Here is a 26,155-nt window from a genome sequence, read left to right on the forward strand (position 1 = left end):
GGCTTGTAAAGGCTCACTTGTGGTAGAAAAGTACAAAGTGCACAAGTTTTAGAAAGAGCCCTTGGATATAAGAAGAGGTAATTCTGAACACACATTATGTTATGGGCCCTTATGGTGATGCTGCTTCACAACTAATACTTATGAGCAGACTTAGAGCTTGTCACTGCAGAGAAACCATAATAAACCTGGACTGCGGTGTGGAAGGGGAAACTGAGGCATGCCACCTCATTGCTTTCATGGCTCGATGCCAAGATAATTACACTCTGGAAAACATTGAGATCTACATTAAGTTATCACCAGTTGAAAGGGCAGAAATATTATCAGTACTGCAAAGGTACAAACAGTTGTTTTCCAGCAAACCAGAGTTGACGTACTTACTAACTCATGAGATCACTAAACTGGTTCACAAGGTGTTAAATGGCTTACAAACACTTGCTAGAGCATTTGTAAATGACTTGGCTATTTTAAGTAGCACCAGGCAAGGTTTCTGCTTCATCAAAGCCCCAGCAGACCCTCAGCAGCAGCTTCTGGCTTTCTAGCACCAGTTTAACAGCAGCTGCTTGTTTGGACAGAGCTCCATAAAGCAAGCTCAGCTCCTCTCCAAAATGGATCCCACCGCATGCTGTCCCTGCATTGATCCCTGGAAGTCTCTCTCTTTCTTTCCTGAGGCATCATGGGAGGTGTAGTCTCCAAGGCTGCATTGCAGCACTCAGGATCTTCCCAACTGGACCAATCCCAATTAAGTTCAGAGACCGATCTAGTAAAGGATGCCTCCATATGTATCCGCAAAACTGAGTTCTTAAAGGTATGTAAGCCAGGTCACTAGAAAGTGATAAACAGGTTCTGTTCAGACAAGGGATAGGAGACATTTATCTTCGTGACTGACCATTGTGTGTGTGTTAAAACGGAAGTCTTTTTCCATATAGCATCACCAGCTAATCAACTTTGCAAAGTCAGGAAGAGATCACAAAATCTACAGGAAGGAGTGGACAGCAAGATGGTGTCTGGTTTATATCTAAGGTTAAAGAATTAGTTTGGTATGTCAGGAGAATGCTAAGAGAGACAAAATATCTTTCACGTAGGAAGTAAACTGACCGCGGACTTGCTTCAGGAATGAAAGATCACAGCTGGCTGTAATACACTAGAGGGATTTTGAGTGAGGTTTTGCTCTTATGGCATAATCTCTTGGTAGTTAAATTCAGGTTAAGCCAGTTGCTATCTTATTTTATAGATAACCCTTCGTTTCCAATGTTTCTCTTTGCAACCACTTGAATCTCTGTTCTTTGTTAAATAAACTTGTACTTGTTTTCTCTGTAAACCAATCTAAATGCTGTGTATTAAGTGGAGCTATGTTCTATAGCGTAACTTGTAAGCTGGGGTGTTCTGTGCCTTTGGAGGGGACAGAGGATCTGGGAATTCTGTGAGTGTTCAGTAGATCAGGAGCTGGACACTAGAGATGGATGCTCAGAAGCCTCTGAGGTTGGTGTGTGCCTATCACTAACCTGCAAAAGGACAGCAGAGCTGGCTTCTGGCAGGCACAGACAAGGCTTCCTCACACTAAGGGCAGGCGGTAGCAGGGTGCCTCCCAGCCCTGGTACTTCCAGGAAGCATCAGAGTTTCTAGAACAGCTACTCCATAGTCTGGTTCAGGATTTAAAACCTCTCAGAGTTACATTTTTTTAACTAGAAGTGCTAAGTAAAGATAATAATCAAAGGGATGTAAGAGGAAATACCTTTGGGAAGGTCTTTGTCCTCTGGCTTTGGGGATTGCTGAGGTTCTGGCACTGGAGTTAAACCATCTAACAAAAGAAGCAAATGCAAGAGATTATTGGAATGCAATTAATTCTATTTTCTTTCTGAGTTGATAGAGACTTATTGATTCTCCTTCCAATGCAAGTGAATAGGAACAAAGAGGGAATGAGGAAAGGTCAGTCTGGTTCCTCTTTAAAATAATAATCTAACAAGTGCTATGGAGTTGCTGGGAGCAGAATTCTCAACTCCTAATCTCACGGGGCACAATCCAAATAAAGAAATTCAATTATTATTGTCCCACCTACTGCCCCCTACAATACAACCCTCAACACTCTCCCCACAGTTAAATTCCCCAGGATCAAAAGGTAAATCTTGCCCTACGGAGCCCCACTGCTTTGGAGATCAGAATATTGGACACAGCAGCTTCTCCTTTCTCAAAGGGGAGGTCCAGCGTGATGGCACGCCATAAAAAACAGGAAAGTGTTTACAAAACACAACCTTACATTACAGTGAAGACTCTTCATAAATGCACACGCTCAAAGCTGTAAAATGGGGGAAACTAAAACGGAGGGTGTTTGCATCTACTTAAACAGTCAGTTACAACACACAGGATGTGCCTCTCTCTTCATCAAGAATTCAGAGGAATTAAGTTATGTCATGCAATTACATTCATTCCTTTAAAAAGTGTACTCCAGTCCTTAATGCGGATGATACAATTGTCCTTTTCAGGCTTATCTATTAACAATTATTTACTGAATTTGAAAGCCAATAGGTCACTAACTATTTCACATGTATCATAGCCTGGAAAATAAGGCAGCCATGTTAATGTCTGTTTCTGTGAGCAAGAAGCAGCATATCCACATGACTGAGACTTTAAAAATGTAATAAAGTAAACTTAAGACTGATTGGAGAAAAAGAGCCCTTTTCGAAGGTTTAAAAGGCTCAAATGCTGCAAATATATGCATTTGCTTAACTTTATACATGTAAGTAATGCTGCTAAAGTTAATGGCATGTCAGTCTGTCCTTAAAGTGCTTAAGCACTCCAACGTTGCCAAACCAAAGCATTCACAAATTGAGTCAGAAATCATGATTGTCTGTCAAAAAACATGAGATTAAGAAAACATTTTGGGATGTGTGTATTGGCCTTTTTGAGCATTTATTGTTTATACTTTGTAGTTTCTTTGCTGTCATGAGAACTAGAACTGTACCTTTTGAGTTGCGTCATATAATCACATGACTCAAGAAGCAGGGGCTTTAAGAAAAACACAAAATATTGTACGACTAATGGTACAATTGCAAGAGTTTGCAGCACTGGTTCAGTTCTGAGCAGGGATTATTGTGTGTAAAGTTAAGCACCTGCAAATTTTTGGTGGCATAATAGGAGCCAGGAAGTGGAGTCAGAAAATGGTGAGTGAAACCTGGCTCTGAATAGCACGAGAAGCTGAATTAAAGATTGACAAGTTAACATCTGGGAGATTTCTGTTCTCTTCTGTCATTTCTAATAATGCTCCTGCTTTAGCTGGGAAATGTTGTCTCTCATAAACTTTTTGGGGTAGGACTATCCCTGCCTGTCTGTGCTGTGTAGAGGGTGGAGCACAGTGTCAGTGTAACTCACTAGTGAATGTGTGTTACATGTCTCCCTTCGCTGCCTGATCTCTCAGACAAGTCTGTTACAGCCCCATTTTATGAAGCTATAGCAGCTCGTGCTTCTAGCACTGGAGGTCCATGGGTCAGTCCCCAGTATGTTAGCCAAAATGCTGGCCATCACCTCAGCACTAAGCAAATAGTTATTTATATACATAAGTATTATAAAAAAGAGCAAATGCTGAAAATCAGAGTTGCAGAGAAGGAGGTACAATTCCTCCCCCCTCCCCCCACCATGCACACACTGTGCAGGGCAGAGCTCTCCCGAGGTTATTTCTTACCAGGTCTCCATGTCTCAGAGAGTTTCTGAGCCAGATCTCTCCTGTTCATGGATTTCAGCACATTCATTGTCACTTCCACCCCATAGTCCTCTCCATAGTAGCTGAGTAGGATTTGAGTCATGTCCACAGATGATGCTTCCTCTAATTTACCCATGGGGATATTGTCATAGTCCCTCTTCAGCTTAAAGTTGTTCAGTTTGAACTTGAATTTCTTGAGCTCATCCTTTGTCAGTTCTTCAAGAATGTCATGTAAGCAATCGCTCACTGCTTTCTCCATAGCGGCTCCTTCGTCAGCTCTCTGAGCAGCCTGCGAGAGGAGAGACAAAACCAGGAAATGGTTGGTTCTCAAAAAAAAAATACAGCAATAGTCAGAGCAAAACTGAAACTAAAGGGCTCTAGAGCACTCACCTCACATCAACCCTCTCCCTCCTTGCCTACCGCTCCCTCCAGTCACGCAAACAAGAGTTGCTGCACATTCGCGTCAAATCCCAAATGGAAACCTGCCCACAAAACTCTACACTGGTTCCTTCCTGAAACCAAGACAAAACTAAGAGAAAACTAGGTCAGGCCATTGGAGCAAAATCTATCAGATGAGAAGAACACAAGAAAAGAGCAAGGACAATAGTGGCGCCATCCAACATTTCCTTCTAACCGAAAAGGGAATGATTGTGATAGTAAAATTTGGACATCCTCCTCCCCAATTTCCCCCAGTTTGCCCCTTCTGTTAATGACACATCACTCTGCCTGGTGTATGAATAGCATCCATGGTGGGAAGAGCATCACGCCATGTGTAACTCCCCCAAGTATATGGTCTCACAGAAGGGGCAAAGGAGCTTTAACCATCACTGCAGTGTGTGTGCTGGGGCAGAGTGTGGGACGAGGAAGTTGGTGTTTAAATCCAAAGCCACAAGATGTATGGGGTGGGAGAGGGGGTTGAGCATGATACAGGAAATACAGATGGTTTATGGTTCAATTGTTGAGTTGAACATACAAGAAAGAAAGTCTAAAGGCAGGAAAGTGATTTATTGCAGATGAGGTGGGAGTGGTTATTACACAGAAAGGAATTAACAGACCTTCACAGTAAGGTGCTGGGGAATAACAAGAGGACATTTTTTTCTGTTAGAAGTGGGAGGAACCATTTCAGCCTCATGCTTAGCACTAATCTATAGTGAGGTCAAGATCAATGGTAGGCTTTGTTGTCTCCGTTAGCAGTTCTAAAGCCATGTGTGCACTAGAAATGCTTTTCTGGTATAGTACGCCCAGAAAGTGCTCCTATTGCAGATACCACAATACTGACAAAGCTGGGCTGTTACTACTATAGCTTATTCCACCACCGTCCCCGAAGGAAACAAACTATACCAGTAAAAATGCCTTCCTCCCCATCACCCACACATCTGCTTGGTTTTCTGACAGCCTGTGTCAGATGAAGGGAGAGGGGCAGAAACTCAAGTGCTGATGGCAGAAAACAAAGCCTGAGTCAGACAGGATGAAACACAATGAATTCCTCCAAGCCTTTGCTGAGGCTGTATTACAGGCCAAGTGAAACTTCTGAGCCTCCACTAAAGTTGCCAAATCGTGGCCCAAGGAGCTATCCAAGGTGGTGAATTGCTTCACTGGGCCTGATGGCCTGCAACAGAATCCAGCACAAAGCTCAGCAAAAAGTTATCAACAACTGCACTGAAAAGATCATGCACACTTGGGAGGCTTTCTCAAATACCCACTTCACCGGCACCCACCAATCAACAGTCTGCCTGCATTCCTGGAATTCTCTACAGTCACTCATCAAGAGGTTCTGGACACCCAAAAGAAATCTTGACTCAAGACTTGTGAATCTGACCCATACCCTGGCTGGCTTGTGAAAGAGAGTCATGATCAGCTTGGTCAGGACTGAAAGAGCCAACGCCTCGTTCAAAAAATTAACCTTCCCTTCCTTTTGTCCTTCAAACACAGAATAGTTCGACCAACACTGAAGACACCCACTCTGGATACATTTGTTCTAGCCAGCTACTGCCCACTATCCTCTCCACTGGTAGATTCTTACCAGCCTTTGCTGCATCGATGAGTCTCTCCGACAGATCCCTCAGGTTGATGGCTCTCAGCACCTCCATAACTATCTTCTGATCACAGGCTTTCCTATACTAGTTGATCATCTCATTGGTGACATCCACAGGCTTTGCTGTTTCCAGTATGTCCCAGAAAGCTGAGTTATAACCTTCTTCTACCTTGATTCTATTCAGTGTGAACTTGAACTCCCAGACCCCTTCTGCCCCAGATCTTCCACGGTTTCCAGCAGATGATTTTCCACTGCCTCCTCAGACATTACCTGAGCTGACTCCTGGAGCAGAAAAAATCAGGAATCTGCATCTGCATATAGACAACCCAAAATGCTTTCTCCTGGGAACTAGCACCTTTCTCTAATGTGCTCACACCTCAAAGCAGCCCTCTCCCTCCATTCTCCACTATCATATCCACAAGCCTGAGCTGTTCACATACATCTCAAAGCAGCCCCCCACACCAAGTACTTATCCATGTTAAGGAAAAGTGACTCCATTTTGGTTTGGGGCCCACCATTGTCTAAAAGCAAGCACATCATGCACCGGGAGGCGTGTTCCTTAGATACTGCATTCCTGCATTCCCCGCCCCCCCTGCCCCTTGTCTCCAGCGTGTCTCGATTCCCGGTTTCTGTTCTTTGTCTGTTCCTAACTCCCTGCCTCCTGGCCTTTTGATGTGGGCCTCCCATCCTGATAAGAAAGGTTACTGATGCATTGCTTTAGGGCCATGTTGTGTAGTTGAAGTAATAGTTTAGCACGGGGAATGTACCTAGCAGGGATAGGTGGTAGATAAGGAAAGAGTTTGTCTGTTGGCTAAGGTTTCCAATGCACGAGGGCAACATGCTGTGCTAAAAGGTATATAATCTTTGTATAACCTGCATTCGGGGTCCCCTTCTGACTAGCAGGGGGCACCACACTCGAGCGTAATAAACTTAATATCTTTGGGAACTCTGCAGTTGTGGACTTTGTTCGTGTGCCTCAGCCTAGACTCGAACTGTGTGTGACCTATCAGGTATAATTCACGACATCCAATTCCATCTCCGTTCTGCTGGAATTTACCTGCCCTGGCATTATCACTGGCCTGTGCTTGTGTGGCTTGAGAGAAAGAATGGAAATTGCAAAACAGAGAGATGATACTTACGCAGATCCATGAGAGTAAAATCAGGCAGAAGAGAAGGGGAAGGAAGAAAAATGGGAGGGGGAGTGAGAATGCCACCGGGAGTTTGTTAAAGAAGCCGCATTACACATTGTGCTGCAGTCCACATAACAAGTCCCTGGATCCAGACTTTGAACCGTCCACTCAGGTTAATCTTGCTTATCTTCAAGTTGTTTTGCACAGAGAAATGACTGCCTGGGAGAAGTGAAAAGTGAAACTGTTTTGACTGAAGTCCTTATCACCTGCTGCTTAATTGCCAGCCTTGTCTCTATATTTGTCTGTTTTCCCCTACTTATGGTATGCTTTTCCGGTGCTGGTCTGCAAAGCCATTACCCTATTTTCTCATTCCGATCCCTCTCCAAAACCCATATCTCCTGCAATCCCTGTAAGAAAGTGGTCAGTCAGGGGTGAAGTTGGCTGTTTGTCTGGCCTTCGAGAGCTGTAAAGAGGGCTGGATTCAATAATAAACAAAGATTTCATTACTTGGAAATCTCCAGTTGTATCATAAAAGTTGCTTGAGTGGTTCCTGTTAATTTAAAACCCAGTGTAGGAATAATTCAAATGATTCCTTCCAATGTGTATTACTGTACATTTTGAGTGATGGATGTCAGCATGCCCTCTCTTAGCCTGTGAAAGGAGCGAATCACTTTGCTGGTTGTATGCATCCCGGTCAAGAGGGAAAGAACATCACTGCATGTGTAACCTCCATTAGAAGTTATGTAATCAGATCATTGTGTCTCCCTGAGTCCAATCAGCCTACCATGTTCTTTAATTCAACTACAATGATGTTAACAGGATCAGAATCTCAACCAGAAAATGAAGTAACAACAAACATGAATCTAATTCACACAGCACAGTGAGCTCTTTTTAAAGCTATTCCATGTGACTTCTGGAATGCAATCCAGACCAGTGTGGGGCTGTGTCACCCCTGCCCCGTCACTCTGAGTGCCTCACAATGCTTTGCTGCTGTAGCTCCCACCTGGGCCCCTCACAAACAGCCTGCCAGCGTGCAAGCCACGCCCTGAGTGTTTACCTGTGACTGCAGCCTGCCAGCCGCTCTTTAATCACACTCTGGCTTTCAACAGTCTTAGTTACCACTTAGAGGGTGACCCCAGCCCACTCCCAATCCCAGACTTCCCCCAAAATGTGTTCTCTGTACTGCCCAGTCCAGCCCTCTCCTGGACAGTCCAGATGTATTAGGTCCATTGTTCCTCTGAAGGATCAAAACACAACAGCTTGCCACATTCAGTGGAGTTCCCCAAACAGTGTAATTTAGACTGGATTGGATTAAACAATAAAACAGGTTTATTATCAAAAGAAGACAGATTTGTAAATGAATTCAAATAGAAGCACACCCTTTCATCCTTTATGCAGATTCAGTCTCCACCTTATCCTCACCGCTGCTAACTGCCAAACCTTTTGAACTAACCACAGGTATAGTTACCATGCTTGATATTTTTAAAGCCTGTTTGTTCTTATCAGAAAGTTTTAGTATTAACGTATATGCAATGCACATTTTTATGCTGTAGCTGACTTTGATACCGTCAATAGAGAAGGATTATGGATGATCCTCAGCAAACTTGGTTGCCCACCAAAACTGGTAATGATCATTTGTTTATTCCATAAGGGGATGCAAGGTCAGGTACTTTTTAATGGAGATCTTACTGACTCCTTTCCTGTTTCAAATGGAGTCAAACAAAGCTGTGTTCTTGCCCTGTAGTGTTCAATCTCTTCTTCACCCAAGTTCTCAAACATGCTACAAATGGGCTCAACAGAGGCATATACATTAGATGCTTCAGTCTTCAGTCCTATAAGACTTAAAGCAAAAACAAAAGTAACAGAACTACTAATAAGATGCAGATGATTGTGCCCTCCTACCACTCACAGAGGGAGATCTCTCGTGTGTCGTAGATCGTTTCACTGAAGCATCAAAATTGTTTGGCCTCACAATCAGCCTGGAGAAAACTGTGGGGTTGCATCAATCATCTTCACCACTCCAGGCCATATCCCCGAGCATCTCCATTAGTGAAACCCAACTAAAGCAAGTTGACAATTTTACCTCTCTCGGCAGCAGCATCTTCAGTGATGGATCTCTTGACAAAGAGATGACAAATAGGATTCAGAAAGCTTCTCAGTCGCTAGGAAAGCTACATTACACAGTCTGGAAATCCCACAGCATAACCCTCTCAGTAAAAATAAATCTTTACAAGGCTTTTGTGCTCACATCTCTCCTCTACAGCTGTGAGACCTGGACACCATACAAATGGCCTATCAAACAGCTAGAGCCTTCCATATCTGATTTCTGCACACCATTGTGGGGATCTGCTGGCAAGACAAAATTACCAACTTGGAGTTTCTCCAAAAGTCAAATGCCACAATCACGGAGGCCATGCTGATCAAAACCCAGCTGTGCTGGGTTGGACACTTCATTAGGATGCCTGAACATTGACTTGCCAGAAAAAATGTCTATGGAGAATTGGCACAAGGACACCGGAATCAAGGCCACACCAGAAAGCACCACAAGGACAGCATCAAGAACTGCCTACACTTTGGTGCAATAAAACTGCATAGTCTCAAGAAGGCTGCATCAAATAGATCAGCATAGTGACACCCAACACTCAGGTTTTCAAGACTTTGAAGAGGATAGAAATAATCGACTGTTAGCTGCAAGGGGAAAGTGTCATACCACTGCGATTGCCATCAAGACTCTCACCAACGATCTTGTCTGCCCGATCTGCTCACAAGCATGCACATATCATGCTTTCGGCTTCAGAGTCCCTCCAGAATCCACAAAAAACGACAGCAGGAAAACATGGTATTCGAACCGACGGACTCTGAGAAAAAGACCCGCAGCAATTTCTCAAGGTTAATTTTCAAAGAGACACATTGACAATTTTAGCATCAGGGATCCCACCGATGTTAATGCAAGTCATAGAGCTAACACACCATTTACAGCTTTAAGAATTGATCCCCTGGTTTTACGTATACCTGTAACTAACCCTTTTTCCAGGTATTTTCAGCAATCAAAAGGAACAAACTCAATTTTTCAGAAGTTCTCATAAAGATCTAATTAATGCTGGTTTGAGTTTCCCTTACCCAACTGGTCTGCAATCAGTCTCGGTCACGGTGACTCCAGGCACTGTCAATGTCAAAGACTTGTCCTTGTATTTCCCAACAAGATCAATTGCACTTCATTGTCCCCAAACTCAAAATTTAACTAAAATGCCCCAAACTGTCACAAAACTGAAATGCAAAGGAGGCCTGGCCCATTCAGGCAACTCTCCTGGCTGTCCAACAGATGGCAGCAGAGAGCTTCTCCCCAGTGAAGTCCCTGCCCGTCTGCAGTTTTTAAGCAGCTCTGGACGACCCTTCTCTCATTTCACCAACAGATGACCAAAGCGAGTTTCCTTTGCTCCAAGGCTTCAGGTCACAGGGCTTACACATACAAGACAAAGACCAGAGGTGGGAACGTTCTGCACTGGGAATGAAATCAGTGTGAGATATTGTGAGGAAATTAATTAACAGAGGCCTCCCACTGGATGTCAGGGAAAGAACAGGAGGAAATTGGTTAAGACAGGGACCAAGGGCCATCTGGGCAGGAAGTAGCCTGAATTCAACAGTGGGGACTGGTGTCTCTGGAACTCATCCCTAGAGAAGCTGATGGAAAAGTGCCCGTTGACTTCAGTGGCTCAGGCCCTCTTGTCCTAGGTCGGAGAGGGTGGGAGGAGGGTAACGGTATCTTGAGCTAATACAATCCAGACATGTCTGAGATGTGGGGTTCCATGTTGTTATTAATAGTATTAAAGCAGTGCTCGAGGGCTCAGCTGAGATCAGGGCCCTGTTTTGCTGGGTACTGCACAGACACGCCATGAGAGATCACCCCTGCCCCAAAGAGCTCACAGTCTGAACAGAAAAGGGAGGATTATTCTTCCCATGTTACACATGGGGAAACTGAGGCCCCAGAGATTCAGTGACTTGCCCAGTCACCTGAGTTACAGCCCAGTGCCTTCAACATTACATAAGACCATCCTTCCTCTGCAACCCAAATCTGGGAAAGGTGGCATTCAAAGCACCAGTAAGATAATTAAATGCTGGAGGGGGCTAGAGAGGAGGTTTGGGGTCTAATCCTGATGCTACATGAGAATGGAAGTACCTGGCTGTGTACACTGCAAAGAAAAACCCACAGCCTCGAGCCTCGGAGCCCAGGGTAATTGACTCAGTTTGCAGGGCCCATGCTGCAGGGCTAAAGATAGCAGTGCAGACGTTCAGGCTCAGACTGGAGTCCAGGCTCTGAGACTCTGCGAGCAGGGAGGTTTTCAGAGCCTCGTCTCCAGCCTAAGTCTAAACATCTACACCACTCTGTTTATCCCCTCAGCCCTAGGCTCTGAGGCTTGGTGCTGGAGGACTTTTATTGCAGTGTACAATACCCCTAGTGTCTGTACAAATTCAACCCAACAAGGCAGGGTTATAATTAGTGGAGCTCAATAGGGAACAGTTTGCTGGGTATATCTAAGCTGATTGGTCTGCAAAAAACAACCCACCCCATTTTGCATATCTCATTTGTCTCTAAGTATGGTGAAGCAGTAGCAACATACCGTTAAGGTTGAGGCAGAGTTTTCATTTCAGCGGAGCATTATTTTTAAGAAATGACTTTAAAGTAAAGAAAGAGAAATTAAAATTGGCATATTATTTGAACTTTTCATGGGGGTTTGGTGCAGACTACGCTCAGACATACAAAACTGTTACACCTCAAAAATTTTTCACACTTTGAAAAAATTTAAATGGGTATCTTGTGTCCCCCGCCCCACACCCCCAGAGTCCTTTTGCAACAAATCTAGACTATTCAGGATTCTGATCTTTGTCTCACACATTACTCTGCCCTGACAAATTAGTATAATAACTGTTCCAAACATGACTGAAATCATCTTCACAACACCCCTGGTGAGATAAGGTGGTATCATTCTCATTTTACAGATGAGGAACTGAGTCACAGAGATTAATAGCAAGCATGCTCTCGGACTTTCTGCTCCTCTGAGACCTTTCTCTGCCCCTGATTGGCCACTACAGGATCCTTGTATAAAAATGAGGCCCCTACCTCCATCCCCTGAGGCTAAATGAGGGCCCGTGTGGTCCTGAGGGAGAAGGGAGCTTGGAATGTCCCTTGGGTGACAGTAAAACTGACACAACAAAGTCACCCCAGGCAGCCTGAGTGGGGGGAAGATGGGGTTGATGAATGCAGGGGAGTCATTTGGGGTGAGGAGTTAGGAGGCGGTGGAGCTCCCAGCCCCAAACCCCCAGGGGATGGATATTTTTCCCTATCACCTAAGATGGGGATGGGGCCTTTCTATTGCTGGGCTCCTTGGAGACCCAGCGGGGCCCAGCTCTAGACAGTGGTTCAGGCCTTACCCAGGATCGCAGCCCTGGCAGCTGCTGCTGCCCCTTGTGCCCCATCCCATCAGCCCGGCTGGGCCCTTCTGCACCATGTGGTGGGGCCCTCTCCAGATGGGGTTGTTTGCTCTGCAGCCTCAGCCCCTGCTGGATCAGGCCAAGCTGTGGGGAGGGAGCCCTGAGCAGCCCGAGGTGGGAGGCCAGGGAGTCCCAGCCCCGACACTGCAGCAGCAGGTGGGGAGAGGAGCCCAGTGCTGGAACGATAGGGCAGATGGAGCATGTCTGGGAGACACACAGGGAGCATTGATAGGGGCGGAGTGTTAATGGACATTTAGAGGCTTGTGTATTGGAGGTATGGCCCATGTTTCTGGCTAGTAAAAAGTCATGGTGCAGAGAGACAGTGTCCGTCTGAGAGACTGTTCCTTAGGAGCTGGAGGAGGCATTTGTAAAGGGAGGAGCCGGTTACCTGTCCCCGTTGTCTCCCTGGTCATGGGTTAGCAGCACAAGCGGGCAGAGTCCATGGAATCATGACACAGCCACATGGTCCGTAGGCAAGAGAACAACGTCTGTTCATTGCTGGGAGTGGGATAGAGGCAGCTCCCCTCCTGCTGCTGGGACAGTTTCCCTTTCTCCCTGAGGCAGGAAACAAACCTTCTTCAGCTGCCTCTCAAGCCTGGTCCACACCTAAAACGTAGGTTGGCCTAGCTACGTCACTCGGGGGGCTGTGGAAAATTTCACATCCTGTGCAAGACAGTTTGATGAGCCTAATCCCCATTGTAGATGGAGCTGGGTCACTTGAGGAATTCTTCTGTCCACCGAGCTACTGCCTCTCAAAGGGGTGGATTTTCTAGAGTGAAGAAAAACTCCCTTCCATCACCGTAGCACATGTCTCCACTGCCGTGATGCAGCTGTGCCACTATACAGCTTGTAGTGTAGTCATTCCCTCTGTGATGGGGTGTTCACCCCACACCACCCCTGAGGGGATTAACTTGGCTCAGAAGGGGCTACTGCGCACGATGGTCTGGGCCTGGGAGAGGTGTAGGCTGGATAAACAACCCTACCTGTACCTGAAGCCCAGTTGGGCAGGAAGGGGCTGGGCTTGTGTAAAGCCAGGGAGAGCAGTGCAGAAAGGGGGCTGCAGGGACGGAGAGCTGGCAGTCACTCTCAGGGGTGTGAGAAAGGAGTAGAAAGAAGACGAGGCAAACAGCAGTGAGGGTAAGACCACCTAGACTTTCGCTGCTGATTGCAGGGTCCCTAGGCTGGAACCCAGGGTCGAGGGTGGGCCTGGGTTCCCCTACCAGCTACCAGGGAAGTGGCACAGTCAGGGAGGTGGACTTTGAATACTGCCTGAGATGGTTTGTTTAGAGAGACTTTTATACACCAAAAAGGGGGAACTATAGTGGTCTGGCCAGATGGTCAAGCCATGAAGAGGAAATGCTGCAGCTTCTAGAGCATGAGAGAAGCTGCCAAATGCGTGATTAGGACAAAGGGAGCTGAGAAACTGCAAGAGGAGGTGTCAAACCAGTGGCAAACTAATGCCCCGATGAGCCACAAGGAGGCGACACAGCTGTGATGGTGCAAACCCCTTCACACCCTCAGTGTTACTTCCTGGGAGAGACATCCTTCCTCTCTGAAAGGAGCCACACCCTTTAAGTATGACACTCAGCAAATACTGACCCCGTATTGCCTAGAAAGAGGGCATTGGGATGGCACTAGAGGGGACCATGGCAGACAGTTTTCATCTCTAATGTGGACCTTATGGCTATTCTGGAACCAGAGCCCCCTTTGCTGTATATCTCCCCATTGTCCTCTGCATCCAGACTATTACCATACCAGAGCCTAAGTGCTGACGATGACGATTCTCTGTGTCCATAACGAGTGGGCCTAGTGCCTTCCTCGCATGCACGAGCTGAAGAGCTCCCTGTTTCAACACATCAGCGACCTTTTTATTCATCAGCTTCAACACAGAATCATACTTCAGGGAGAGCTCACATTTCCTGGTTCCCCCCATTATTGCACCATGTGCCTGGCACCGGCCTGGCTCTAACGGGCCCAGTGGAGTCACTGATATGGAGTCCTTCTCCACTTTTTTATGTTGGTGAAGGAACTGTATGGAAGCTACTCCACTTGTTATCCCCTTGTAGGGGATGGAAGGGCATCAAGTGTGCACGTGTGGCCACAACATACACTGCTGGCTGAAAGACAAAGATAAAGTCATCTTGAAGAACTCCAGTTACTGTAAGGTAAGTAACCTCTCTTTACTTTGGGTGTCCCTTTCTGTGAGTGTGTGTTTTGTTTTGGGGTTTTTTTCTTTTACAATATCTTCTTGGTCTGGAGTTTGTTTGGGTTTTTTTGTCTCTAATGGCCAGTGACCAAATAAAGAATTTCAGTTAAATGAAATGGCTTGCGCGGTAAGAGCTGGGTTTACTGCCAATATCTGCATGGTGATTTCCCAACTTTTACCTTTGAAGGACAGATTCAAGGAGGGAGAATCTTTATAACTTGCAGTTTGTTTTGAGCTGCAAAATCCTCTGCTGAAAAAAGAAATGTGTTTGATTTCCTAACGAGAGTTCCGAGTTTTATCATTAGTTACAGATTCAGATTTAAAGAGCTGGAGACCCTTCATGATCTGAATACTGCCGTGGCTATGGCATGTTTTTAACTGGTCCTCTGGAATAATAGAGAAGGAATGGTTGCTGACTGAATGCTTGGCATCTGGGAACAAAAGCTGGAGTCCCGGGTTCGTCTAAGGCTATGTCTACACCGGCAATTGAACAACAAAGCTTTTGTCATTCAGAGGTGTTAAAAACAACAAAAACCCGAAAGACAAAAGTTTTTCCGCGACAAGTGCCAGTGTGAACAGCACCTTGTTGGCACCAGCAGTCTCCTACCCACAACGCAAATGCCACTCGTTGGGGGTGGAAGTATTTTGTTGGCAAAAGAGCCAAGTATGAGGAGAGATTAATAAGACTGGGACTTTTCAGCTTGGAAAAGAGATGACTATGGCGGGATATGATTGAGGTGTATAAAATCGTGACTGGTGTGGAGAACGGAAATAAGGAATATTCTCATACTGTGCTGCTGTGACAAGCTGGCACTCTCCCCCCCCCCCCCCCACTGGAGTATAAACCCAAAATTTTACCATCTTGCACTGCACAGGGAACTGTACAGCGTAAGATCATAGATTTGCCCCTCCCTCAATGAGGAGAGGAAATGCAACAAGCCTGTGTTAAGCCAAGCTGAGATTTTTCCCCAGACACTTTACTGAAAGGCACACTGGGTTTAGATTAAAACATAAAACAAGTTTATTAGCTTATTATTTTATTAAGTTTTAAGCGATTATACAGGATAGTAAACAGATCAAAGCAGATTTCCTAGCAAATAAACAAAAACACAAACTAAGCTTAACATACTAGACAGATTGGATATGGGTTAGCAGATTCTCACCCTAACTGGTGGTACGAGCAGACTTGCAGATTCTTAAGGTACAAGCTGCATTTGCTTTGGAGCTTGGGTTTCCCAGAGTAATCATATTCAGCAAATCATAACTTTTCCAATGGCACCTTACATGACCCATCTTGCACAAAAATTACAGTTATGCTATAATCATATCATAAGAATATCACTAAAGAATATGGGGTGCAGTGTCTCACATTCATTTCAAAAGTTTGCAACACATACATCTGTCATTAAATTATATCTTTAAGCTAATGGTTCAATGAGTGATCAGGGTTTGCTCTCTTATGAACAAGATACCCTTTCTCAGATTACACCCACAGTTAGAAATTCAGATCTGATTCTGGTCGCCAGTTATCGGAACTAAGAACGTCCATTTGTTGTAATGACGAAGTGTCTGAAAAATGTTACCACTTTGCATTTTGTTTCAGTACGTCTGGAGATCAGTGTGAGAAAAACAGGTTGTAAAATGGCTGTTGTTCCAGCAGTTTTAATTAACCAGTTATCTCTACGAGGGTTCTGGTGGTTCTTTGTATTTCTTCCTTAACTAAGGTATGGACCAGAGAATTAATGTAAATCTCTAAGTTTTATTCGCCATAATAGAATTTTAAAAGCAAATAAAGATTTAAAGAAGGCAAAATGCAAGGGGTTAGATTATAGTGTCTACAAGAATGAATTCAGTGTCTGGTGGTACAATTTATTAAGAGATAATAAATCCAATATATTAATTCAAGGTCTAGCACAGTCATAGTATGTCAGCAAACTTCCTCCTATTTCTATACTACACTGGTAGCTTTCTTTGGTACCAAAGTAGAACTGTGATAGCTGAAATACAGAGCAATTAAGTTTATCCAACATAACTTTGCATCATCTTCAAATGTTGCTAACTCAGTGCTCATTCTGCTTTCCAGATCACTACTAAATATATTTAAAAAGGGAGAGACTTTGTACAGAATCTTGAGGCACCCAGCTGTTAACTTGTTGCCATGATGAAAACTGAGTATTTAATCCTTCTCTTTGCTTTCTGTTTCCTAGTCAGGTTTTGATCCTTGACAATATTTTGACTCTCACCCCATGACAACTTCACTTCTTTAGTAGCCTCATGTCAAAAGGCATTTTGGAAGTATAAAGGATTTGTCAGTTTGTTGTCCTCTATCTACTGTTTTACTTTATTGACAAATTTGCTGTCCTCCAGTCGTAACTTCATAATTTTGTAAGCAGTTCAGCCATTTCATACTTAGGCTCCTTCAGAACTCTTAGAAGTACCATCTGGACTTGGTGACTTATTGTTTGTTAAGTTTTCATTTTGTTCCAGCATCTCTTCTTCTGACACTTCACCTCTGATCTCTCTGAAACACTCAGGGTTTCTCTTAGCTGTATTGTTACAGGTAAACAGTTTCTTGTTCCACATTTTTTTTTTAATAATATGAGTTTTTCCAGCCTCAACACTCTAAATAATCTATTCACTTTCTGGGCCTTTGTGTTGTTTCTAGACAGCTAATTTGAAACTTGTTAATGAAACAAGATGCATACGTAGAAGTAATTAGCTTAAAATTAACAAAGTGATGACTTTTTTTCAAAAAAATACAAGAGTAGCCAAAGACTTTTTATACATCAGTTGAAACCAACCTGAAGATGTATTCTCCAGCTCCATCTCAAGAGTTGTGATGACTGCTTTCTCAAGATGGATAGAAAGTTCATTCAGGTAGGTGTTATGACAACCAGTTGTTACCAGCTAGCATGTGCTCTTGGAGGCCAACCAATAATGGTCCTGCTTTCAGTCTAAGCAAAATTCTAAGTTAAACAAGGATTTATGCAAAGTCAAATTGCCTGTGATCTTTGTGAAAAATCTGATGTCCTAGATTCTTTGATTCTGTGATCATTTGGATTTGTGATGTAAACTCAAAATCGTAATCAATAGCACACTGCAGACTAATCACACATGGTAATAATTTCTTGCATTACAAGTATACAGGAAATTATTAGCATTTTGGAGAGAGAGAGAGAGAGAGAGAGAGAAGTGTAATAGGCAGCTAAACGTAGATAAGTGTACATTCCTTATAAGTAAATATGGAGAGTTTTAAATGACACTTGGAAATAAGATTATTTGCTGGTCAAATGCTCTGTATTATAAGAAATTAGCATATTAAAACCACGGGATATTTATATTTAAAAACATTCTAAGAATCATAGAACTGGAAGGGACCTCGAGAGATCATCAAATCCAGTCCCCTGCACTCATAGTAGGACCAGCACCATCTATCACATCCCTGACAGGTTTTTGTCTAACCTGCTCTTAAAAATCTCCAATGATGGAGATTCCACAACCTCCCTAGGCAATTTATTCCAGTGCTTAACCACGCTGACAGTTAGGAAGTTTTTCCTAATGTCCGACCTAAACCTCCCTTGCTGCAATTTAAGTCCATTGCTTCTTCTCCTGTCATCAGAGGTTAAGGAGAATAATTTTTCTCCCTCCTCCTTGTAACAACATTTTAGATATTTGTAAATTGTTATCATGTCCCCTCTCTGTCTTCTCTTCTCCAGACTAAACAAACCTAATTTTTTTCAATCTTCCCTCATAGGTCATGTTTTTCAGGCCCCTGATCATCCTTGTCGCTCTTCTCTGGACTTTTTTCTAATTTGTCCACATCTTTCCTGAAATGTGGCTCCCAGAGCTGGACACAATACTCCAGTTGAGGCCTAAGAAGTAGTGTAGTCATTGGAAATGAAGACAGGTATGCAGGTTTGTAAATAATATATATCTGTAGGTAAGTGTGAACTCAGAGTTAAGCAGTTCCCTGTACTAACTTTTCTATTGGGAAGTTGCTCTCTCAAAGAACCAATTACTATATTACAGTCTGTATCTATTTGAGAGGTTTTTCCTATTTTTAATGCAATTGGAGTTTGTGCTCTATCCTGGTGATGTATTAGTGGATCTCAAGCACTGCGTCATGCACCCCATGTAAACAGACTCTCAGTAAATTGCTTATTTCCTGTTAAAAATTTGCTTTATGCTCTCCAGTGCCTGATCTTCAGTTATTGTGCCCCAGTCCTCTGGGAGATCAGCTGGTAGAGCATTATACTGTTTCGCAAACTCCCGATTGAACTTCTGAAAAACAAACTTCCAGTAACTGGAAGCTTCTATGCTGGGATCGGGCTGAATGCTCCAGTCTGGGTAATAGTCCAGATACTCTTTGTAGGGATGAGCAATCCACTTCGTGTCTGAATTTTCGAATGTACCATTGCCAACTACAGCAGAGGAGCATATGTCATAGACAAGCTTTTCATTACACATACTCCTGTATTGCCCTAATCCTTTAGGGCGATGCACTGATGCAAAGTGCTGCTTGTGACTAGGGGCTCCTGCCTCACAGGGGACCTTACAGAATGGACACTGCTTCCCACAGCCAAACACTTGCTTGAAGATTTCAGCCACAGGATTCAGTGACAGATTAGAGAGTTTTGGCTCAACTTTTATCTTTTTCAGTTCAGCTAAGATCTGATGTTCCAGAGCAGGAAGTAAAGTTGGTATAAAATTCGAAAGTTGTTTAGCACTTGCTGTATTTATAAACCGTATCCCCACTAAATTATCCCTGGAAATGACTAGGTCCTTCTGTAGCTCTTTGCAAACAGAATCTAAAAAGTCAGAGACTGTGTTTTTCTCTCTAACACTGGTACCTTTAAGAGCCTCCCTGACTTTATTTATCACTGGGGACAGAATCTTTTTCTCGATGTCTCCCAAGTCTTTCATCTTGCTGTAGCGCTCCAAAAGCTGTTTCCTTATCCAGGTTTGGACAAAATCTTCATATGTACTAATGTATTTCACATAGTTGTCAAAGTTGCTCTCCTTCAACAGCTTCTTCAGTAGCTCAAACTGAAAAAAGCTCCGGTTCTTGTATGTAATGGATTGCTCACTGCTGAGAATGTCATCCACTATTTCCACTCCAAGTACCTTGTACACATATTCTACCAGGGCAGGTTTGAGACACTGATCACAGAAATCCCTCGCCCTTGTTTGGCTTTCATCCTTTTCCAAATAGAGATCCATAAACATGGAGAAATACTGAGGTTTCAGCTTCTCCAGACGTTGCTGAGGATCGTTTTCTTTGATAAAATCTTCGTGCAGCTTTTGAAATGCCCAAGCCGCTTCCCCCAAAACGTGAAGCTTCAGGTCAACTTCAAACAAAAGAGAAGTGTGAAGTTTCTTCATATCCTCCTCTTTTAACCTCTCATTAACCATATGCAGCAGTTCTCCGCAATAGGTTTCATCATAGTCTGTTTTGGATTTAACTTTTTCTTCAATGTATTTTTTGCATTCATTCATTAAAGATCTAGCAAGCTCTTCAGTTTTACAGTAACATTCCTGTGAGAAGTATTCTCTAACAGCTCTGACCCATTTTACGTTTAAGTATTCCTTCTTCATTCTGAAAGACTTCATTCCGTAACCCAGCATGCTTTTTGCATGTTGCAGTATCTGTCTGACAGCACCCGCTCTGTGCTCCAGATCCTTTCTCAGCTGGAGATCCATATCTTGAACAACTTGACGTTTCTGTAAAGTACTGAGCTTTAACTCTGACAAGGTGTCTCGCCACATCGTTTCAAATTCTTTTTTCAGTTTCTCATGGTCTAGTTTATCTTCTCTGTTTCGGCATTCAGCCAAGAGTCTGTCAACTTCCCCTTCAATTTTCTGCTTGTACCCAGACTGGATAATGTCTATCTTGTGCTGTCCTCTTCGTATTCGAATTGCTTCCTCGCAGTTACTGGTTGAATAGTTTTCAAGTTCTTTTTTGAGGCTATTTGCGCTCCTTTTGAAATCTTCTCTGTACTTTTCTATCAGGTTTAAATTTGGAGCTTCACCTTTAAAATACTGTTCTAAGTTATTCAAGAGCTTCTGTTCTCCCTGCTGTAGTTTCCCTTGTGCTTCCATTTTTAAGCTGTGAAAGAGATCGCCCTCTAGTGTCTCTGGCAGCTGATTCTGGATAAAAGTTTCTTTTTCAGATACCCAGAGATACATCTCCTTGCGGAAACCCCATTCCCATTCAGAATACTTCATAGACAGCAGGTTATAGGCTTCAGCTACAAGGCTGTTTCTAAAGCTAAAGATAAAGTTCTCATGTTTCACTGAATTCCACAGGCTTCTCAACCATTCAGTAAAATCAGGAATATCCTTTCCAGCTCTTTTCTGTGAACGGTTCTTTATGAATTCAAACAGGTATTTCTTTAGCTCACACACACTCTCACTGTATCCAGTGTTTACGGGAGCCATGGGAGGGACTCCATGCCACAAGCCAGGCATGTACCAATTGTGCTTTTCTGGGTCATACTCCATAATATCAGAAAATGCCATTTCCCTGCTTTGCTTTTCCATCCTTGCTGCAGCTTTGGTCATTTCATTCAGCTGCTCCAGGAGGTGTTTCCTGTCCCTCATGTTTTGATCATGAGCAGACACATCACTGACGTTCTGGTGCACAAACTGGCAGTTTGGGTGTTGTCCTATTTCCTCCATTCTGAGAAATGCATGGACCACAATTTGCAGAACATCCTTCATTTCTGTGGCATTCTCCATGGCCATGTTAATGATGGTGATGTCACTCAGTCCAATCACCAGGGTGGCCAGCTCATTGTCATGTTGATAACTGTCTTCCAGTGCTGTTAGTTCAGGGGCCTTCAGACCTTCAGTGTCTATCACCAGGATGAAATCACAGCCAAGCAGCTCCTGAGCAGCTTCTGTAACTTTAATGAGCGTCATGAAGGCTCCTCGCGTACATCGACCGCTGCTCACTGCAAACTGCAGGCCGAACATGGTGTTGAGAAGGGTGGATTTCCCAGTGCTCTGCACTCCCAGCACCGTTAGAACCACCATTCTGGACTTTTCCCCCAGCTTGGCATGGAGCTCATTCAGAACATCTGTCACCCACTGCAGTGGGATGTTGGATGCATCTCCATCGATCAACTCCATGGGAAACCCTTCCAGCATCAGGTCAGCTGCTATGCCTGGGAGATGGGTGAATTGTCTTTGGCTTTTTTCCATTTTCCCTTCTTTAACCATTGAGCATTCAGCTTCATAGAACTGCCCCAACTCACGCATGAAATGCTCCACCCCCAGGGAACTATCAGATATTAATTTATCTAATTCCTCCAGCTGTTTTCGGTCCACTCCTGGAGTTTCACATTTCTCTTTATACACTGCCCGCATTTTAGAAAGATTCCCCCTAGCACTATTATCCAGGCTAACTTTCATCCATTTCAGAAAGTAATGTTTCTCCACTGGATTCAACTGTACTATTCCATTGATAAACTTAGTCAAACCATTAGTAAGGTCACACTGATTCTGCTGTCTGCGTATCTCTAACCATTTCTGTTTCAGCTCAGATGTATAGTCTTCCGTGGCCTTGTCCCCTTGCCTTTTCATTCGGCACATCTCTTTTTCCACTTTAGCCAAGTTTTTCCATAGGTCTCCTTGCAGGCTCAGCATTTCCCTTTTGTATTTTGCCCCATCTCTTATTTCTGAAGTGATTTCTTCAGTATATTGCCTCGCACGCTGACATGCATCACAGTACTCATCCACCTGGATTCCTAGGTCACGTGCCGTCACAGCCATGGCTTCCAAACTCACTGTCTTGGGAGATGGGTTCACTATGTTTCCTATGGTGGACTGTACCTTTTTCACAAATCCTGCATTATTCATGGTACGATCTTTCACCAGTAGCTGTGATTTGCTCAGCTTCAACGCTGAGGCCAGCTTATTAAGAAATCCCAGAGTTTCTTTGGGTTTCTTTTTCTTGCAGTTGAGGATGAAGTAATATTTAGAGCTGGATTCTTTCAGAGATGATATCAGTGCGTATTCTCTCTCACCGATGCTCTCGGTAACTATGAACACTGCAGAGGAGACCCGTGTTAAAAAGCTAAACTGTAGCTGGTGGGAGTCAACGTCTCCACGCAGATTTGTAACTGCAATGGGTTCTGGGAAAAGATCAGAATTTTCCGTCCCCCCAGGGAAATACCAGGAAATCTCAACCAGCCCATCTGCGATTTCCCGAGGGAAGTTCCCAGACTCCATGTCCCGATGGACAAAGAAATCATGGTGCTGCTGGGAGGGGCTGAGAACCTCATTGAGGAGTTTGGACTTGGAGAAGCTGCAGCTCCCTATCCGCACAAAAGAAATGGTTGGCATTGATGTGAGCACCAGGCTCTCCTCTCTGAACCCTCTGCTCTCTGCCAGGGAGTGCGGCCTCCACTTCCTCACAATGTCCCTCATGGCCCACAGCATCAGGGTGCACTTCGGGGTGTCGAGGGCGGGTAGCAGCAGAGGGAGGGCAAACTGGCACAGGGACATTTTTAACAGGATCTCCTGCTGTAGGAAACTGTCTGAGCAAAGCAGAATGGCACAGAGAACATCGAGGGGGTTTAGAGAATCAGTAGTGTCCGTTTCATTTTGGGAAAGAAAATCCTCTGTCATACCCAAATCTTTCTCCTCGTCATCATTTTCTTCATCAGCATTTTGAACAAGGCTTGTGTTTCTGGCCATCACATTCAGAGCCATCACCTTCCTTAGGAAGTGCCCAGGTAAATCTGTTAATGACTTAGGAGTGCTGTTCTCTGTACTTTCGCGGCTGATTTCCAGGACGTTCCTTAGCTTCAGCTTGCTGTCTCTGTGCTGATGCAGGTTTAAATTTGAGAGAACTTCCAGAAGTGTTTTTCTTTTCACTGCAGAAAGACATTAAAGTGTGACTGCACAATTCAGAGTTTGAAATTGTCTCAGGTACATATTTCAATTTGATGCGGTTTTTTTGTTTTTGTTTTTTTGATGGAGAACCAGTCCTTCATTTTAATTTCAGGACAGAGACAGGAATGTGATGAGACTTGCATTATAGAAGAGAACTAAACAGGAAGTGATAGGTGCTTAGTTTACTAATTTAGGGTTAAACTGCAATTTAACAATATGCTCTGATAATGAGGTGTTACAGCAGAGCAGGGCTCACAGCATGTGTTCAGTGGTGCCCTTCCCCCACTTTGCTCCATCCTGCTGCTGCTCCCAGGGCCCTCACCCTAGCTGTGCAGAGCAGGGGTAGGGGGTGCTGATGTCAGGGTGTCCCCCTGCCTCTGTACCCCACCTCCACAGAGCAGGGGCAAGGGGACAGGACAGCCTGATTCAGGAGGACTGGGAGCTGCTGCAGTCTACTCTATGGTAAGGGCCTGCCTTTCTTAAAGAGACAGTGCACTGATTCTGAGATTTCCCCAGCAGCCAGCTCACAGTCTCTATTTCACACTCACCTCCCAACACATACTTGTATTATTGTTGCTGTTACTTCTTGGTACTTCCTGTAATGCGCATATAGTCTCTGTAATTTTATTCTTTTCAAGTGTGTTATTTTAGTGTTTTGACTGGTCTATACATTTCATCATTTTTATTTCTCTTACACTTTAAATTTAATTCTTTGAGTCGTGAGTTCTAAACTGTCTAACCTGTCCTGGCTGGAGCAATTATCCCTATGGTAACTATATATTAGGCTTTTTGTTTCTACTGGTGGTGCGCGTCCTCACATAACTGGTGCACATAACAAAATGTATTGCTCACTGGATGGAAAAAAAAGAGGGAACGTGCCAGCAGCGCAGGCGTGGCACTGCCCAAATGTCAGGTGGACCGCGTCGTAGCGGGCCCGTTGACTGTTCTGCCCCGGGGCCCAGAATTGCTGTCAGCCGGCCTGAGCGTGAGGTCACCACGCTCTCGACTATATTACTTTCACGTTAGCCATTTGGTGGGAGAGGAACAGAGAAAAATGAGGGTGAAAAGAAGTTCCCCACAGAGAGGACAAAAATCAAATGCTGCTTGACGTGGACTGGCACTGAGTGGTACAAGAAGAGAAACTGAGAGAAGAGAAGGTTTTTGTAAATCAAATAATATTATACTGTATTAGTCAAAAGTATCAAAGTTAAGTTATGGACAGTTAAAGCCACATTAAAAGAGGCACTACCTGTAGGAGATTCTTTCTCCCTTGGCTCTGAATCTTTCTGAGTTACTGATTCCTGCTCCAGGTTTAAACCATCCTTCTCCCCTGGCTCTGGGGCTCGTTGAGTCTCTTGTTTCTGTTTCTGATTTACACCAGCTTTTTCCCCTAGCTCTGCGGCTGGTGGAGTCTGTGATTCCTGCCCATGATTTAAACCATCTAGCAAGAAAAAGAGAGAGGAAATAATACATTCTTAGTTGATGCAGACATATTTATCTTCCTCCAGCTCTGTGAGACTGTAACTGAAGAAGCATTTAGTCAGATAGTTTGACAAATACAGTCTATAGCAGGGGTAGGCGACCTATGGCACGGGTGTCAAAGGCGGCATGCAGGCTGATTTTCAGTGGCACTCACGCTGCCCAGGTCCTGGCCACTGGTCTCGGGGGCTCTGCATTTTAATTTAATTTTAAATGAAGCTTCTTAAACATTTTTAAAACCTTATTTACTTACATATAACAATAGTTTAGTTATATATTATAGACTTCTAGAAAGAGACCTTCTAAAAATGTTAAAATGTATTACTGGCAAGCGAAACCTTCAATTCGAGTGAATAAATGAAGACTCGGCGCATCACTTCTGAAAGGTTGCCGACCCCTGGTCTAGAGCATGGAGGCCCCACCTCTTTGCAGAAGATTCTGTATATTCTTGGAACAGATTTAAGAGCACATGCAGTGCAGTGTAGTTCTCCAGGCAGTTACCAAACACCAGGAAATGTTCGAACATAGTCAACGTGACCAACTTGTCAGACTCAGTTGCACACATATAGTCTCACGAAAAACAACTGGAACTGGTGAATTATTTTTGGTGACTAGTAAATATGCTGAAAAAAATGTGTTTTCAGGGCACTGAAGCTATTTGTGAATTTGGATGAAATTTTGAAAATTGTTTTGGCCAACAAAAAAACACAACAGCAAAAAAATGGTCAAATGTCAAAACATTTTGACTTTTTGTTTCAAGATGGCACTTTGTTTTGAAATTTTGCTATTTTCTCCATTCTGAGAAATGCATGGACCACAATTTGCAGAACATCCTTCATTTCTGTGGCATTCTCCATGGCCATGTTAACGATGGTGATGTCACTCAGTCCAATCACCAGGGTGGCCAGCTCGTTGTCATGTTGATAACTGTCTTCCAGTGCTGTTAGTTCAGGGGCCTTCAGACCTTCAGTGTCTATCACCAGGATGAAATCACAGCCAAGCAGCTCCTGAACAGCTTCTGTAACTTTAATGAGCGTCATGAAGGCTCCTCGCGTACATCGACCGCTGCTCACTGCAAACTGCAGGCCGAACATGGTGTTGAGAAGGGTGGATTTCCCAGTGCTCTGCACTCCCAGCACTGTTAGAACCACCATTCTGGATCTGTCCCCTAGTCTGCTATGGAGATGAGTTAGAACCTCTACTACCCAGTTCATGGGGATGTT

At 44.0% G+C, this 26,155-nt stretch overlaps 3 protein-coding genes across 21 annotated transcripts in view; all 3 read right to left on the reverse strand.

Annotated features, from left to right (window-relative positions):
* The window catches only part of LOC102941694 (interferon-induced very large GTPase 1), a 33,281-nt gene extending 27,296 nt beyond the window's left edge, over nt 1-5,985 (reverse strand). The window contains 3 exon segments of the mRNA XM_037898961.2: nt 1,733-1,798; nt 3,677-3,983; nt 5,718-5,985. Of these exon segments, the coding sequence (XP_037754889.1) occupies nt 1,733-1,798; nt 3,677-3,983; nt 5,718-5,732 (388 nt within the window). The 5' untranslated portion in view covers nt 5,733-5,985.
* The window catches only part of LOC119566513 (maestro heat-like repeat-containing protein family member 7), a 626,780-nt gene that overhangs the window by 64,220 nt on the left and 536,405 nt on the right, over nt 1-26,155 (reverse strand). The gene's annotated exons all lie outside the window — the stretch shown is intronic.
* LOC119566252 (interferon-induced very large GTPase 1-like) overlaps nt 18,472-26,155 on the reverse strand; it is an 858,959-nt gene continuing 851,275 nt past the window's right edge. For all 19 annotated transcript variants that reach the window (XM_043549274.1, XM_043549289.1, XM_043549287.1 and 16 more), the window contains 2 exons: nt 24,703-24,894; nt 18,472-23,434 (listed from right to left, as the gene is read on the reverse strand). In XM_043549274.1, coding sequence (XP_043405209.1) covers nt 18,714-23,434; nt 24,703-24,894 — 4,913 coding nt within the window. In that variant the 3' untranslated portion in view covers nt 18,472-18,713. The remainder of the gene's footprint in view (nt 23,435-24,702; nt 24,895-26,155) is intronic.

The sequence above is a fragment of the Chelonia mydas genome, chromosome 6, assembly GCF_015237465.2.
Source record: "Chelonia mydas isolate rCheMyd1 chromosome 6, rCheMyd1.pri.v2, whole genome shotgun sequence".
Lineage (NCBI taxonomy): Eukaryota > Metazoa > Chordata > Testudines > Cheloniidae > Chelonia > Chelonia mydas.